At 43.2% G+C, this 17,465-nt stretch overlaps 1 protein-coding gene across 1 annotated transcript; it reads left to right on the top strand.

The window, feature by feature from the left end:
* The first annotated feature begins 7,903 nt into the window (after positions 1-7,903).
* PCDH20 (protocadherin 20) lies at positions 7,904-15,558 on the top strand. Its single transcript, XM_061629960.1, has 2 exons — positions 7,904-9,060; positions 10,866-15,558. The coding sequence occupies exons 1-2, from the start codon at positions 8,791-8,793 to the stop codon at positions 13,587-13,589; spliced, it is 2,994 nt and encodes a 997-aa protein (XP_061485944.1). The 5' UTR covers positions 7,904-8,790; the 3' UTR covers positions 13,590-15,558.
* Positions 15,559-17,465: the final 1,907 nt, after the last annotated feature.

The raw sequence follows: 17,465 nt of genomic DNA, 5'->3' as shown, positions 1-17,465 counted from the left end.
AGTCTGTTGGGCAGCGGGGTGGACGGTACACCAACAGAATCCCCAATCTGTCCCCTTGACCCAACATAAGGTGCAAACACTCCAGACCAGTAGTCACATGGACAGGGTGCTTGGAGAGGGAAATAGAACTCCTATAGACTACAGCAACCCCCCCTCCCCGACCCTCAGGTCTCTCCTGATGCTGAACTAGGTACCCCGGTGGGCACAGCTGGGAGAGACTAACTCCTCCCTGCTCACCCACCCAGGTCTCAGTTATACATACCAGATCAGCTGCCTCTTCCAGAATTAAGTCGTGGATGAGGGAGATCTTATTATATACCGATCTGGCATTTAAAAGCATCATCCGGAGACCCGAGAGCTGGCTGATAGGGCAACCAACAAACCTGTGGATGTGGGAAGGACCGGAACAAGGCACAGCCGTTAACTGCCTGGGCTGAGTTCCCCTCACCTGGCAAGTCCTCCGCACAACGTCATATCTCCCTGTACCCGTCACTATACTAATTGGGGCCCCTCAGATCTTCCCACTCAGCTCTGTATCCTCTCTCCCAGGCACATGGCGCAAGCCTACACTTACACGTACCACACACACACACACACACACTTGCACCCCACACACCCCAACCCCCTGTGCGAAGCAAAAGCCACTACAATTGATAACTAAAATAATAATGCTGTAAGTAGCAGCTGGACAGCAACGATGTTTGTCTTCTTATAGGCAGAAGGTCTCTCAAAGCCACTCAGCCAGCCGGCCTCTATATCCCTCCAAAGAGGGACAGGTGGAAAAGTTGTTCACAGCTGGCTGAGTATCCGGGCCCAATCCTGCAGGGTATGTCACTTGCCAAACAGAAACAATTCAACAGGAGGTGCAGCAGTAATAACAGTCAAGGTGGAATAACAACGGCAGGTGGCAATAATAGTTCTCGCTCCTTGAGCAGTTAAAACAAAAAGTGCTGTGTGTAAGAGCTAAAAATAGCAGCAGCAGCTACTCCCTCTCCCTAAACAATGTTCCTCTTCCGTAGGCAGAAGGTCTCCCAAGTTCCCCCAGCTGGCAGTCTGTATATCCCTCCAAAGTGTAGATGGAAAATTCTACACAGAATTAGTGTCCTTTGTGTCATGGCAAGCCGGCTTCTGTTTCTCCTTCTTTGTCTTCTACTGGCTGCTCCTACTACTGCGGGACGTTTTCGGTCGACTCCTCCATAGTTGACCCCACGCGCGAGTAGGCGCCAGATGACTAAAAGAAGCACCAGCACACAGGCACAAACCAGGAGAAGGAAGGTGACGTAAGCAATTTGTGGTATGTGTGCTTGTGTGGGATGTCAGGAGAAGCTACATCTTCACCACAACGAAAAACACTTCTTTTTTTGTTATTTAGATTGATTGCCTGCCCGTCATCCGAAGGTCCCAGGGTGGGTCACAACAGTTTTAAAATACATAATTTAAAACAGTTCTGAACAACCTAAAATCACATCACAGAAATAAGTTTAATGGATGGGAAAAGGTGTATTGCTATGACAGTAGCACTCCCTTGAGGAAAGATATGTGGAGCTTTGCAGCAGCTAAACAAGGCAACTACAAAATGTTTAACTGGAAAGGCCCAGAGAAGGGAAGACGAAATGAGAAGCCCCAAAAGCAACAGGTGGCTTGTTGTAGAAGAAAGATAAATTATGCCCTAGAAAGAAATAGGTCTGCCAATCAGGGTAGCAGCAACAGAGCCTTGTGGCACTTCAAAGACCAATAAATCTGAGCATTGCTCCTATTTGATCACTTGATGACATGAACAGGCCTAGTGGCTCTTGCTCGATAGTTCCTTCAGTCACATTAGCTGGCTGCCATCAAAGTTGGCTCAACAGGAGGCAATATCCTACATCTATGAGGCAGTGGGAACAAGAAGTTTGGTGTGTGAGAAAGAATATGAATGTACCTATGATGAACTGTTTCTCAGGCCACTTGTGCACATATGAGTAATCTAGGCATGGACATCAAAACGTGCTTTGATATACATAGCTGGGAAGGATTCTATTGACACCCACGCTTCTCCTTGTGACTTTGGGGCTAAGGTTGTAGAAGTAGGCGTACTTATGAGGAATGTACCAAATGTGCCTCTACCCTTGTCCTGAGATAGACTTGCAGCTTGCTTTACATGACAAGAGTTGACACAAAATGAGAATTTCCGAAGAGTTTCTTCACATGAAAGCTTCCCACACTCTGGATTCAGCCTATACCAGAAGTACAAGAAGTGTCCTCGGATTATGGTGATGACGATGGCAAGACATTGTATGTGGATCTTATGGGGGAAGAGAGGCAGATCAGATGCACTCATGCAGTTCATCTGATCTTTGCATTGAAAGTGCCAGGTGAGTCTTCTCTGCCCTTCCCTCCATCTATACGGCTGATAAGGCAGCCATGGGGATCAGTACAGAACTGTGCAATCTGCAGAACTGACTTCAGAACATCCAGCAGAAAAAGGTGCCAACCATTTCCAGACATACGTCTCCTACTTGTACTAAAGCACAAACCCCAGACTACATTTGCATCTCCTGCTCCCACCAGTCCAATATGACAAGAAAAAATAATAAGTGGCTTGAAAGTAATTTGTATTTCACACACAGCTGACATAATACAGTAGTTATGAGTCCAAGCTGTCAACCAGGTAGTCCCCAATTCAAATCTCACCTCAATTATTATGAACTATTATTATTTTGCCAAAATCATAATGCCAAAATACAATTTAAATAACATCCCAGAAGAATATAAAGATCAAATAAGGAACAGATTTAAGGCTTTAAACTTAGTTGAGAGAGAACCAGAAGAACTATGGACTGAAGTAAGAGACATTATCAGGGAAGAATGCAAAAAGACAATACCTCTAGTTAAAAAGAGAGAAAGACCTCAATGGATGACTGAAGAAACTCTTAAAATGGTTAAAGAGAGAAGGAAAGCAAAAGCAAAAGGAGATAGAAACACAGTCAGAACCCTAAATGCAACTATACAACAACTAGTACATAGGGACAAAGAAAACTATTACAATAGTTATTGTATAGAAATAGAAAAGGAGAACAAAATGGGAAGAACAAGAGCCCTATTCCAAAAGATTAGAGAAATGAAAGGGAAATTTAAACCACGAGTAGGGATGTTGAATAATCAACAGGGGAACACACTGACTGACCGAGATGAAATAAAAGGAAGATGGAAGCAATATACTGAAGAACTCTATAAAAGAGATGCAAGGATGACAGATTCATCTACTGAGGAACCATATGATGAAGAAACAGAAATTTTAGAACGTGAGGTGAAAGCTGCTCTTAAAATACTTGGAAGAAAGAAATCACCAGGAACAGATGGCATACCAACAGAGTTGCTACAAACTACTGAGACTGAATCTGTCCAATTTTGACAAAAAATTTTCAAGAAATATGGGAAATTAAACAATGGCCCACAGACTGGAAGCGTTCAATATACATCCCAATTCCAAAGAAAGGAGATCCCAGGGAATGCAGTAATTATCGAACTATTGCCTTAATATCCCATGCAAGTAAAGTAATGCTCAAGATTCTACAACAAAGGCTCTTACCATATATGGAGCGAGAAATGCCAGACGTCCAAGCTGAATTTAGAAAGGGAAGAGGTACCAGAGATCATATCGCAAACATACGTTGGATAATGGAACAGAGCAAAGAATTTCAGAAGAAAATCACCCTGTGCTTTATAGACTACAGCAAAGCCTTTGACTGTGTAGATCATGAAAAACTATGGAATGCTTTAAAAGAAATGGGGGTGCCACAGCATCTGATTGTCCTGATGCACAACCTGCTTTGGATGGGGTTGTACTCCCTCTGAAAGAGCAGGTCCGTAGTCTGGGGGTGCTCCTGGATCCATCTTTGTCGCTAGAGGTCCAGGTGACCTCAGTGGCTAGGAGTGCCTTTTGCCAGCTTCAGCTGGTGAGACAGCTGTGGCCATTTCTGGACCGGGATAGCCTGACCACTGTTGTCCATGCACTGGTAACCTCCAGGCTCGATTACTGTAATGCGCTCTATGTGGGTTTGCCCTTGAGGTTGGTCCGGAAGCTGCAGCTGGTTCAAAATGCGGCGGCAAGACTGCTCACTGGGGCAGGGTATTGCCAATATGTCACCCCGTTGCTGAAAGAATTGCACTGGCTGCCCATTTGCTACCAGGCCAAGTTCAATGTCTTGGTGTACAAAGCCCTATACAGTTTGGGACCAGGATACCTGAAAGACTGTCTTACCCCTTATATACCCAGTCGATCACTGCACTTTGCAGGTGAGGCCCTCCTGCAGATGCCATCTTATCAGGAGGTTCGTTCTGCACAATATAGGAAATGGACCTTCAGTGTGGCAGCACCTATCCTGTGGAATTCCCTCCCTTTGAATATTAGGCAGGTGCCATCTCTGCTATCTTTTTGGCGCCTTTTGAAGACTTTCCTCTTTCAACAAGCCTTTTAGGTTGAGACCTATCCCAGTCTGCATCTATGTTAGAATTGCTTAATAAATAATACTCTGGACAAGAGGCTACTGTAAGGACAGAATATGGAGAAAACGATTGGTTCCCAATAGAAAAAGGTGTGAGACGGGGGTGTATTTTATCACCCAATTTGTTTAAACTGTACGCAGAACATATCATACAGAAAGCAGGATTGGACCAAGATGGTGTGAAAACTGGAGGGAGAAACATCAATAATTTAAGATATGCAGATGATACCATACTATTAGCAGAAACCAGTAATGATTTGAAACGAATGCTGATGAAAGTTAAAGAGGAAAGCACAAAAGCAGGACTACAGCTGAACGTCAAAAAGACTAAAGTAACGACAACATAAGATTTATGCAACTTTAAAGTTGACAATGAGGACATTGCACTTGTCAAGGATTATCAATACCTCGGCACAGTCATTAACCAAAATGGAGACAATAGTCAAGAAATCAGAAGAAGGCTAGGATTGGGGAGGCAGCTGTGAGAGAACTAGAAAAGGTCCTCAAATGCAAAGATGTATCACTGAACACCAAAGTCAGGATCATTCAGACTATGGTATTCCCGATCTCTATGTATGGATGTAAAAGTTGGACGGTGAAAAAAGTGGATAAAAGAAAAATCAACTCATTTGCAATGTGGTGCTGGAGGAGAGCTTTGCGCATACCATGGACTGTGAAAAAGACAAATAATTGGGTGTTACAACAAATTAAACCAGAACTGTCACTAGAAGCTAAAATGATGAAACTGAGGTACACATAATGAGAAGACACGATTCAGTAGAAAAGACAATAATGCTTGGGAAAACAGAAGGGAGTAGAAAAAGAGGAAGGCCAAACAAGAGATGGATCGATTCCATAAAGGAAGCCACAGACCTGAACTTACAAGATCTAAACAGGGTGGTTCAAGACAGATGCTCTTGGAGGTCGCTGATTCATAGGGTCGCCATAAGTCGTAATCGACTTGAAGGCACATAACAACAACAATTATTATTTTATTAAATTGTTACTATTCACAGCCCGGTATGGTGTAACAGTTTTCTGGACATTTGCAGAATGATCACACTCACAACTGATCTGTTCTGTGTGTGAATCTCAAGCATTAAACAAAAGTGAAGCATTATCACCTCTTCTCATAACACAAGGGTCCCCAAATGCAACTAACTGCCGATAAATTCAAGCAATGCACTACTAATTTCTGGGACTCTCCTCCATAAGATTTGTGGTGGCCACTAGCTTAAGTGGCTTTCAAGGTATATTCTGCAATTTCATGTAGGATAGATTTATCCACAGCTATGAGCCATAATAGCTAAATGGGACCTAAAGGGAACACCAGTTTCTGGAGATGATCACCAAGAGATCTTCCATTGTACCCTGTGGATGTGTTTCCCAGAGGCAACTGATTGACCACTGTTGGAAACAGAACACTGGGCTAGGTGTTTGCGTTGGTCTCATCCAAGAAGGTTCTTCTCATGTTCACTACCCATGAGGTTCCATCTGTACAAATGTACTTTGTGGCTGTAGTCCATGAACAACATATGCTAGTGCAATCCATGCAGATGCATGCTGCCCATAAACAAGCAAAATTAAATTAAGCAACTCCCTTTTAAATGCCTTGTGAATCAAGCTGCCCAATTTTTGTGGCATTGATCCACTATGACCTGGTTAAAGTGAAACACTTGGCCTGGAGCCAGTTTAGGCCCATCGCTGAAGTTAAGTTGTATCAGGCTATATGTTAGTTTGGAGCAATGCCAAGTATTTTGCTTTAATCTTTTGCTACATTAAGTCTTGAACATTAATTGGAGTGGGCAGCTGCCATGAAGTTGTTAGAAACAAATCCACTTACCAATGTATTGGAGAGGGAAATTTTTTTTAAAAAAAAGGAGAGAAATGCTTAAGTCGTGGTGTAGTGAAAGGAGAGGACAGGTCCTGGGTTTTTTTCAAAGCCAGGATGGTTATGTCATCTGCTTGATGATGAGCCCTCCTTGTTCTGTTAAGTGACTGAAGTGACAGCAAGGCTTCCAAGGTTGTGACATATTTACACAAAGAAAGTTGAAGAATGCAGAAAATAATCAAGCATCAAAGGATGGATACTTCTTTCCCTTCCTTTGATAAGTTCCCAACCTCACGCCAGCAATTTAAATGACAGCAGTTCTTGGTAAGTTCAAGAGGCAGCTGGACAGCCACCTGTCAGGTATGCTTTAATTTGGATTCCTGCATTGAGCAGGAATGGACTCGATGGCCTTAGAGGCCCCTTCCAATTCTACAATTCTATAGGATTGTTTTCCTTTCTAATTATTTATTATTTTATTTATTTATTATTTGATTTATATCTCGCCGTTCCTTCCAGCAGGACCCCAGGGCGGCAAATAGTTAAAAGCTAAATACTTGCCTTACGATCTTTTATTAAAACCCAGTGTGTGTTTACAAGCTGAACCCATGCAGTCAGTAGTAAACACTACTGGCTTCAATGGAGCATAGTCCCAGAAAACTAAGCATAGGATTGCAGTCATGCTGATCCTAATAAATTGGGCGTTATGCTATGTACTGCTACTTGTGCATGAATCAACACAGCAGCCTGCATTTTTGGACTTTCCCTGGGGGCGTGGGGGGGCTGTCATAATAAATTTTACCACTACAAGGTGGTAATTCAACACCACGATTTCAAGATGGTCTCAAGCCTATCCTGAAGCTGCATCAGTAACCTCAAAGTTGTCCCTATAATCCCAGATATGTGAGAACATGTTGTATTCACTTAGGGCAATTCCACACATTACCTGGTAGAAAACCTGGGTTTCTCTCCAAGCATAGTCAGGGAACTACAGCCAATCTGGTTGTCCGACATGAATGGCCCAGACTACGTATCAGGACATATTTAAATATGGCTCTGCCCAGTCACATCTGAAACGGCAACGGGGGGGGGGTAGAATTTAAAGCACCCAAGCGGCATACTGGTCCCTGCTGCCCAGTCCTTCCCTCCAACAGCTGTGCTCTAGCTCACACTTTTTTCCAGGAGGTCTTTTTTACCCTGGTTAGCCTCCAGGATCGGAAGCGAGCCTGGCTGGGGGAAAAGCAGGCGAGGGCAACAGTCCGTGGTTTTAGCAGCCATGCATCCTTTGGGCATTCTAAACCGTACACAGACACCCTTTCACATGCAATTGAGGCAGGCCTGGTGTGCCGCTATGGTGCGCCGTTTGGCTCTGTATAACAAACACACATCCAAACACACTTGTCTGCTCACCCACACGGGATACTACAGCTTAAATGTATGTTTTATTAAAAACAACCACAACAACGTGCAGCTAACCCTTAGGCGCCACCCCAGTGTAATGCGTATAGCAAGCTGAATGGCGAGGCGCGCACGCACGCACGCACGCAGAGAGAGAGAGAGAGTACAGGCTGGGTAACCCCCTCTCCTTCCTCAGAATTGTTTCATGGATGAGCCCTGGCACTGAAGATGGGAACTGCAATGGAGCCCTGGTTCAGGCTGGAGCCACAGAGGTGGAAAGACCCCATACAGGGCTAGCAACGCAAACTATCTGAGACATAATAAGATGCCGGGGATTGTTCGTTCCTCTTCTCCACCCCCGCTTTTTTAAAGAACTCCCCTAGGTGAAAAAATAAAAGGCAACATGCCAGGTGTCCGGACATCTTGTGCAGAATTTTATCCTTCCACTTGGCTTCTCTCTCTGGGCAAGAATTTCCAAACAGACACGCGCACCCTTTTTCGACGGGAACAACTTCTGATCCGCTCCGGTATCCGAAGCCGCTAGGCAAGCCAAGCGTGCGCATTACTTTCTGGCTGCCGCCCGATCTCTCCCTAGCTCGCTCCCTTTCTTTGGAATCCCGCCGGGAAAGCTTTGAAGAAAGAAAGAAAGAGGAGGGAACGCTCAAACTTCCCTCCACTGCTAAGCTTGTGGCTCCGCTAAAGCTGCGCGTTCCCCACTGCGGCGGGCCGGGGGGGGGGAGCAAAACGGAGGTGAGAGAGATGGATCTTTAAGAGTTAACGTCTCCTTTGGAAAAGAACTACACCTAGAAATTGCTGCTGCTGCTCCCCCTGCGGAACGCGCTGTGCCGGCAGAGGCTGGTTTTGCAACTGGCGAGAGACGACGACGCGCGCCTAAAAGAAAAGAGCGCTCGCTCCAGCGCAAGGAAACGAGCCGGGCAAGCGCAGTCGCGCACCTGAATTGCAAGAGGCAAACGTTAGAACCCCGGCGGGCACATTTCTCGCCCGTCCCCCGCCGCGAGTCTTTCATTAATTGAGCGTCCTGCAAGGCTATTGGCTGGAGTTCTCCGAGGTATTTGCATGAACAGAAGAGCAGAGGCGAGGGAGGGAGCGTCTCCAATTTATTTATTTCCCTTCCCCATGCTGCGGGGGCTTTTTTTCCCCCCTTCCCCACGTAGGGGACCCTCAATGACCGCATTTGGAATGAGCAGTCGAGGGAATGAGACTAGGCGCAGCTCGCCACCAGTCCTAGGATCCAGCTGGCTCCTTGGGAAGAGACGTCGACAGCTGGCTATGGGGCAGCGATCCAGCCCTGGGAGCAGTACAAGCACCAGTCAGAGGAACCTGCCGGTACGCTAACAGGGGAGGGCGTGTGGCTCTGTAAGGAGAAGGGATAAAACTCCAATGTGCACACTTAGTTGGGAGAATCCCGCTGAAATCAGTGGGACATTTCTGAGTAAGGGTGCATAGGATGGGACTGTTGAAGCCTCTAGGAACTTGGGCGACAGCGAACAAGCGAAACTTGGCACAGGAAGAGGTGAAATAACAAACTGATCACTTTGAGAGTATAGAATAAGGAAAAAACGAGGGGGGAAAGGCAGCACCGTGCTGGAATTCTGTTCAGAGGGGAAGGGGGAGAGGAAAAACAGAAGTAACAATTACAGGAATCAAGGCTGCTAGTTCTGAATGTCTAATTTTCACGGAGGATCCTGTAGACATCCGTAAGAAGTGGCTATGATGATGATGATAACAAGAATAAAATCACAGTAGGTCAAGGCTGCAATCCTATGCATTTACTTGGGAGTCCCAGTGAATATGCAGCATGGTCATATGCTGATTTAATTAGAAGTATGCATGCACTGGATAAATAGCTTCAGTGTGCCTTTCTTCCAAGTAAACATGGTTACACAATCAGTTGCACATTAAAAAAAAAACTGAGATGAGGCTGGGATGGCCACTGTGTACGTTCAAGGGAATTCAAGAAGAGATTTTCCACGTTTATTCTTAAGTAAGGTCTGCAAACTCCAAGAGGTTTAGTGCTCTACAGCAAGTGGGGAGAATGAACAAATTTGTGGCAGTCACAGTATTATCTTTGTTGCTTAAAGAGAGAGCAGGGAGGATGCACATGTGTGGTCCATTCCTAGCCATCCTTACTTACTGAATTCAATGGATCTGATTCTCAAAAGACTGTATTTGGTTGGGTTTGAAGCCATGGTTATTAAACTTCAGGAGGAAGACCCCTGAAGTCAAAGTAGCTGCAGCTAAAATTTTAATAGTTGCACAATAAGCTAAGATGAGCTGTGGCTGTGTATGGCTTTCTATTGTCCCAGTAGAGGAGGTGAAAGAGTTAAGCTGTGGCAAAGCCATATTTGATGACACCGTTTGGCAAAGGGTGTCCTTTCACACATCTACTGGACAAATGGAGTCAATCCTATTATTAATTTAAGGAAGAGAGGATGATACCAGTGTTTTTGTATGATCCAAAATATTGCTTCTGTATGAGATTTTTTTTTAAAGTGAAAAAGACATTTTATGCTGATGACAGTGGTGTATGCTAGTATTCCTAGGATGCATACCCACTGTTTTAATTTTACTCACGATCTGTTTAAATTTGACAAAGATGCTAGTATATATTGAGGGAAAGGGGAAATTGAGATAAAGTTTAAATATCCTTCTATTTCCCCTTATTATTTATTTGCATTGTACAGTGTTCTACAGACTGCAGCATGGCGATTTTTAAACACATGCATATAAGCATATACACGTACCACCCCTTTTTAACGAATTCTTAATTACTGTCTATTGAGGAAATGAATTGTTAAGTGTAAATGTGATGGCTTCTCTCTTTAATTATGGTGAATTGGGGGCTTAATGTTTTAGGGCAAGGTGGTTCTGCATAAATAGATTTATTTAGACTGAGGACTGGCACTTGGTTTTATGTATATGGGATCAAAGGTCAAAAAATATGGTATGTTGAGACTGTACAGGAGGATGTACCAAGATGGTGGTGGAACCAGAAGATATGTTCCAGTGCAAGGTCTTGCACAGAAAGACCTCTCTTTTGGGGCAAAAGGGTGTGTGTGTGATTAAGTGTATCACTGATGCTGTCAGAGAGACATGTCATTCACTAACCTCCTGTGCCTCTCTTTCCTCAGAACTTACTCATTTTCCTGCTCTTCCTTGGACCTTTCAACTGCTTTGCAAGCTATAGTCGTGCCACTGAACTTTTCTACAACATCAATGAAGGACTACCTGCCGGGTTCCTCATCGGGAATCTAGCCCAGGATTTACAGGTTCAAGGGGCAGCAGAGGAACAGCCAGCTGTAGAGAGAGAGCAGCAACCTCAGCAATGGGGAAACCCTCCACTTTCCTTTAGCCTTGCCTCCCAAGGATTGGGAGGTCAGTATGTGAACCTAGACAACCGGACAGGAGAACTGCGCACTTCGGCAAAGGAAATTGACCGGGAGGCACTATGCACGGAGGATAATGTTGGGTCTAGTGTGGTTGCCTCGTCTTCCTCCTCCTTACCAGATTCATCATCTGAGTCATGCTTGCTGTTGCTGGATGTTATGATATTGCCTCAGGAGTATTTCCGCCTTGTCAAGGTGAAGATTGCCATCCATGATGTTAATGACAATGCACCATGCTTTCCCATGCCACAGATATACCTCTTTGTGCCTGAGAATTCACCAGTCAATACCCGTTTAGCTATTGAACACCCAGCTGTTGACCCAGACATGGGTACCAATGGGGTCCAGATATACCACCTGCAAGATGACTATGGGGTTTTTACATTGGATGTGGAGGAAAATGAAAGTGGAGAAAGAACGCCTTATCTGATTGTCATGGGTGCCTTGGACAGGGAGGCCAGAGACAAGTATATCACCCTCATAATTGCAGAGGATGGAGGCGTTCCACCACTAGTGGGCAGTGCCACCCTCACCATTGGAATCAGTGACATCAATGACAACTGCCCTCAATTCAATGAGACCCAAATCAATGTCACAGTCTTTGGGAATTCTAGCATTGGGTTGCATGTAGCCTCTGTCCATGCTGTGGATGTGGATCAGGGCATCAATGCAGAGATCACCTATTCCTACAGCCAAAAGGTGTCTCAGTTATCCCGCACTTTGTTCCACCTTGATGAAAGCACAGGTGTTATCAAGCTCTCCAGAAGGATTATTGGTGACACTCCTCGTCTCCATCGGCTGAGCATATTAGCCAACGGCCCTGGTTGTATCCCAGCAGTGATCACTGTGTTAATATCCATCATCAAAGTCACAATGAGACCTCCTGAAGTGATTCCTCGTTTTATAGCTAATGAAGTGGAAGGGGTGGTTTACCTGAGGGAGTTAGAACCTGTTAACACACCAATTGCGTTTTTTACCATAAAAGACCCAGATGAAAAATACAAAGTGGATTGCTGTCTGGATGGTGATGGCCCATTCAGGTTGTCACCGTACAAACCATATCACAACGAGTACTTATTGGAGACTACAAAGCCGTTGGATTATGAGGCTCAACAGTTCTATGAAGTATCAGTGATTGCATGGAATACTGAAGGATCCCACGTCAAAAGAATATTGAAAGTGCAGCTGCTGGATGATAATGATAACTCTCCTGTTTTCTCTCAACCACTGATAGAATTATCAATAGAAGAAAATAATGTTCCAAATGCGTTTTTGACCAAGCTGCATGCAACAGATGCTGACAGTGGAGAAAGAGGGCAAGTGTCTTATTTCTTAGGGCCTGAAGCCCCTTTGTATTTTTCTTTAGATAAAGTCACAGGAGTTTTGACCGTTTCCACCCAGCTGGACAGAGAAGAAAGAGAAAAATATCGCTATACAGTTAAAGCGGTAGATTCTGGAGTACCAGCCCGAGAATCAATAGCCACAGTTACCATCTCGGTATTGGATAAAAATGACAACAGCCCAAGATTTATCAATAAGGATTTCAGTTTTTTTGTGCCAGAGAATTTCCCAGGCTTTGGCGAAATTGGAGTTATAAGTGTCACTGATGCAGATATAGGGCAAAATGGCTGGGTAGCACTTTCTGTTGTAAATGGAAGTGACATCTTTGTTATAGACACTGGCAAAGGAGTGCTAAGAGCTAAGGTCTCTCTAGACAGGGAGCAGCAGAGCTCATACATCTTGTGGGTTGAAGCAGTTGATGGAGGTGATCCTGCCTTGTCCTCTACTGCAAAAATAACTGTCCTTTTATTAGACATAAATGATAACCCACCATTGGTCTTGTTTCCTCAGTCTAACATGTCTTACCTCCTCGTCCTTCCTTCTACTCTACCGGGATCTCCTATCACTGAAGTCTATGCTGTAGATAATGACACTGGAATGAATGCAGTCATTGCATATAGTATAATAGGGAGAAGAGGTCCCCGACCAGACTCCTTTAAGATTGACGGCAAGACAGGCAATATCACTCTGGAGGAGTCGCTCATGCAGAATGACTATGGCCTCTATCGGCTTCTTGTTAAAGTCAGTGATCATGGTTATCCAGAACCTCTCCATTCCACCGTTATGGTGAATCTCTTTGTCAATGACACTGTGAGCAATGAGAGCTATATTGAAAGCCTTTTAAGAAAGGAACCTGACATTAATATTGAGGAAAAAGAACCACAAATATCTATAGAACCCACACAAAAAAGAGTAGAGGCAGCATCTTGTATGCCTACTTTAGTGGCCCTGTCAATAATAAGCTTGTGTTCAATAACACTGGTAACTGGAATGGGTATTTATATCTGCCTAAGGAAAGGAAGAAAATACCACAGAGGAGACGAAAATTTGGAAGTACAAATCCCATTAAATGGAAGAATTGATCTACATATGCTGGAGAAGAAACCTGTAGAAATTTCCAATATCTGATGGTTTCGAATAGACGATCACAACCAAACCCTAACAATTCTGAACTATGATTAACTTCCCAAATGGAGGATTGTCAGCAGTAGCTACAATGGACTACTGATTTATAACTTATTGTAATTGTAAATAGCTGTTTACAGTGTACAGCTTTTTTTAATGAAACCATAGTGCTAACAGCTAGTAACCTGTCTGTGTAGACTTGGTCATCACAAGACCCATCTATAAACTAAGTCAGTATTCATAAAGTGAAAGGTAAGACAATGACACATTCATTGTTACATTCTTCATTCCTATGTCATTTTTTTACCACAAGAGGGCAACATCTGCCATTCCTGTAAATGAGACTGTTTAAAAGAAAATGAAAAGTATATTTTAAGACATACTGTTTTTCTAAAGGAGAAAAAGAAAATAAAAGTATGGGTTTAAGGTATAATAAATATATGTTCTATTGTATATAAAAGATGATGACAAGAAAATATGCACTGGTAAATCAAAATAGAATGTTTTATTACCTCAGATGTGTATGTATATATATGAAAGGCATAACAAGAAGTGCAATTTCTTGAGGGTGCACACCATCCCCTTGTGAGGTTATGAACAGAATGAGATGTTCACTTCCCGTTCAGCATGGACAACAGACACTATAAATTGCTTCAGCAGTTAGTTCACTGTTATGAAATACTGTGATCAGTATCTCATGGAACAAATAAGAGAAATGTTATCTGGGATCCTAAGCTATCCAAGTGTGCACAGAACAGGGAGACAGTTGCCTTGCCAATTTCCCTGACTAGTGCTCGCTTCTTGGAACTCATGGAATGCCTCTGTAGGTTTCCCCAAGCTTTGTGGAGAACCTTCAGAATGAATGAAGGGCTGCCACTACAGTCCAAACTACAACAGCCTGAACCTATGCATATGTACCTAGAAGTTGTCAGACGGAGTTCAGTGGGACTTTCCCCTTAGTCTACAGGGCTGTAGACTAAATGTGACAAAGCAAGAGAACAGTGAAATGCCAATTATTTTAAAGGATTGTCTCTTACTTGAGAATAGCAGGGCCTGATGAACCATCACATTGAATCCAGCAAAACTATCAATACCCGGACACCGGTTTCCATGTATGAATTGTCCTTCTTGGCCCTAATCCTTAAGTCCACATAGATGCTGCAGAGGAGAACTCCTACATTTTGTTCATCACTCATGTACAGTGAGTGAAGAACAAAGGGTGTGCGGATTCCACACACCCTTGCTCCAAATGGATGACCAGTGCTGTCAGAGGCAGAGCTTACAATCTACTGAGGCCTAGGGGACAGGTCTTTTTGTACAGTTCCCACTTCACGCAAGGATCTCTGGAGAGATGCCCACAATCAATATCCTTCCATTTCAGAATCCATCCACCACTACCCCAGCTAAAAAATATTTTTGATCTGGTAAACCCTGGTTGAAGTCTGAGTTGTTGTCAATAATGCATTGTAGTTTCAACAATCTGTCAGTAGTATTCCATCACTTTGGTAGTGGAACTTTTTTTTTTTTTAATGTGATGTTTCTGGGTTAGATCTTTCCAATGGAAACAAAAATTGCTTCTCAATCTTGGAATGTGAAAGTTTTATGTGTTGACTCTTGCTATTCTCTTGATGAGTATTTTGTGTGAGAGAACAGCTAATTACTGACTTTTGGCTCCGTTCTTTTTCATTAGCTTAGTCTTCTGGATCATGTCCAGAATTTTACTTCTTAAAACCAGTGACATATCTTCGCAGGAATTTAGACACCTGTCTGCCTCTGCAGCTATACAGCAGAGGGTTATCAGCAATGCACTCCTTTGACAGTGATTGCAAAAGCTGCAAAGCTATCATGCCAGATGCCTGCATCAAATCTAGATGTGTAAAACAAATGAATGTTATGCTTAGAACTGACACTTTTCTTGAGTTCTGACAATATGTCTGTACTGTACCAAAAGTGTTTATATGTCTGCAAATAAAACAAACCTCTATTTTTCATAATCTTTTATCTGTATGGAACTTAGATATTTAAGTACATACACTATACAGTATATATATATGTGTGTGTACAGTACACAGAGATACGTACGTGTGTTCAAAAAGAGAGAAGTGTATCTCAGAGACGCTGGAAAGAACAAAGATTTGTTTTGTTAGCTCAATGTGTTTCTGCTCAAGTGAACCTTCTTCAGGGGCTTATCTGTTTTATAAGCAGCTTATAAAGAAAGAAAGAAGCCCCTGAAGAAGGTTCACTTCAGCTGAGACACGTCAGGTTAATGTAACAATAAACATTTGGCCTTTCCAGCATCTCTGAGATATACTTTTCCCTTTTTTTTGGTGTATTTACAACATTGGATGCTTCCTGCTTTGTGTGTCTTTCATTTGGTGTATATATAATGAAGTGTTTATAATGCACTTCATAGCAGGTGAGGTGCCACTGAATGCAGTCCAATGTAATTTTGCATAATTCCCCCACCCCCCGTTATATATCTATCTGTGAAATCAAAGCCAGATAAACTGTTGGAGCACTTAGCATGGTCTTGGACACAAATATTATGTTGCAAATTAAGAAAACAAAGTGTAGATTTGCAGAAAATGTTGGATTTGCCAATCATTACTCTATGCCACCCTACATGTTAGAGCTGCTGTGCTCATGTGCATCATGCAGGGTCTAAAAGATAACACTGACACATAAGTAGGAATAGCAGCTGCTGGAGTAGTGCAAGGCTTGGCTGTTTCTAAGAGCCAGTTCATACATTTGGGTGTATCACTTGATGATGCAAAGCTGGAAGTGCGAACCGATTCCACTGAAAAAAGATTTTGTGTGCAAAATGACATGAGATAATCCAGAAGCTCTTCCTGTTGTCTTTGATTTGTGCCAGGTCATTGGCTTAAGCTGCAGCCCTGAAATGATGAGCAATGAGTGAGCTAGCCCAAAGTTGTATCATTGGGTAGGCTCTGGATCCTGTTCAGTTCTATTATTCTAAATGACTCATGACATTGTTGGTTAGGAATTGGCTTATGTGTTAGAAGGGCTTAGGAACCAGTGTAGTGCCCCTCCAGCTGTTTTTGGACTCCAACTCATACCAGCTTCAGCCAGAATGGCTAACGGCCAGGGATTATGGGAAGTGTAGTCCAAAGCCACAAGTTCTCTATCCCTGCTTTAGTAGATTGGGGTTGGACCCACTGATTTTTTTCATATCCTGACTGTGTTGTCTTTACAGTTAAGTGGCATGATTTGTGAACAGCCTATTCATAATTAAGGTTATTTGAATGTGGATATTGTTTTATAAATTTACCCAAGGTCTATCAGTGGAGATTTGCCATGATTGCCCAATGATATGTCCATAGCCAGAGCCAATGTACCTCTAAACAACAATTGCTAAGGAGAAAACCCGTTGCCAAGGCTGTTGCCATCATGCCCTACTTGTGGACTTCATATGCATTTGATTGGTCATTTTTGGAAGTAGGATGCTGGCATTGATGGAATGATCCATCAGTGTTTTTATTTCTTACTTTACATCAAAGATATTGTATTTCCAGAAGGGTTTTTTTTGGGGGGGGGAGTTGTGGCGGTATGCAATTTGTAGGCTGTTCTTTGTGGGGGGGGGAATCCTATCCACACAATTCAACTAATTTGTTTAGTTAAAGTATTAAACAAATAGAATCTCAACTCAGCCACAATTCTCACTGGGTGACCTTGGGCAGTCATGTCTCTCAGCCTAACCTACCTCACAGGGTTGTGAGGATAAAACTGGGAGGGGGAGAACTATGTACATCACCTTGAGCTCCTTGAATATAAATAAATAAAATTCATATTTATTTATTTAAAGGTCATACAACTGTGGGATAATCAGTGTGTAGACTAGGCTTGAGTGAAAAATCCAAT

Source organism: Rhineura floridana, chromosome 5, assembly GCF_030035675.1.
Source record: "Rhineura floridana isolate rRhiFlo1 chromosome 5, rRhiFlo1.hap2, whole genome shotgun sequence".
Lineage (NCBI taxonomy): Eukaryota > Metazoa > Chordata > Lepidosauria > Squamata > Rhineuridae > Rhineura > Rhineura floridana.
This window is presented reverse-complemented; position numbering and strand designations above follow the sequence as displayed.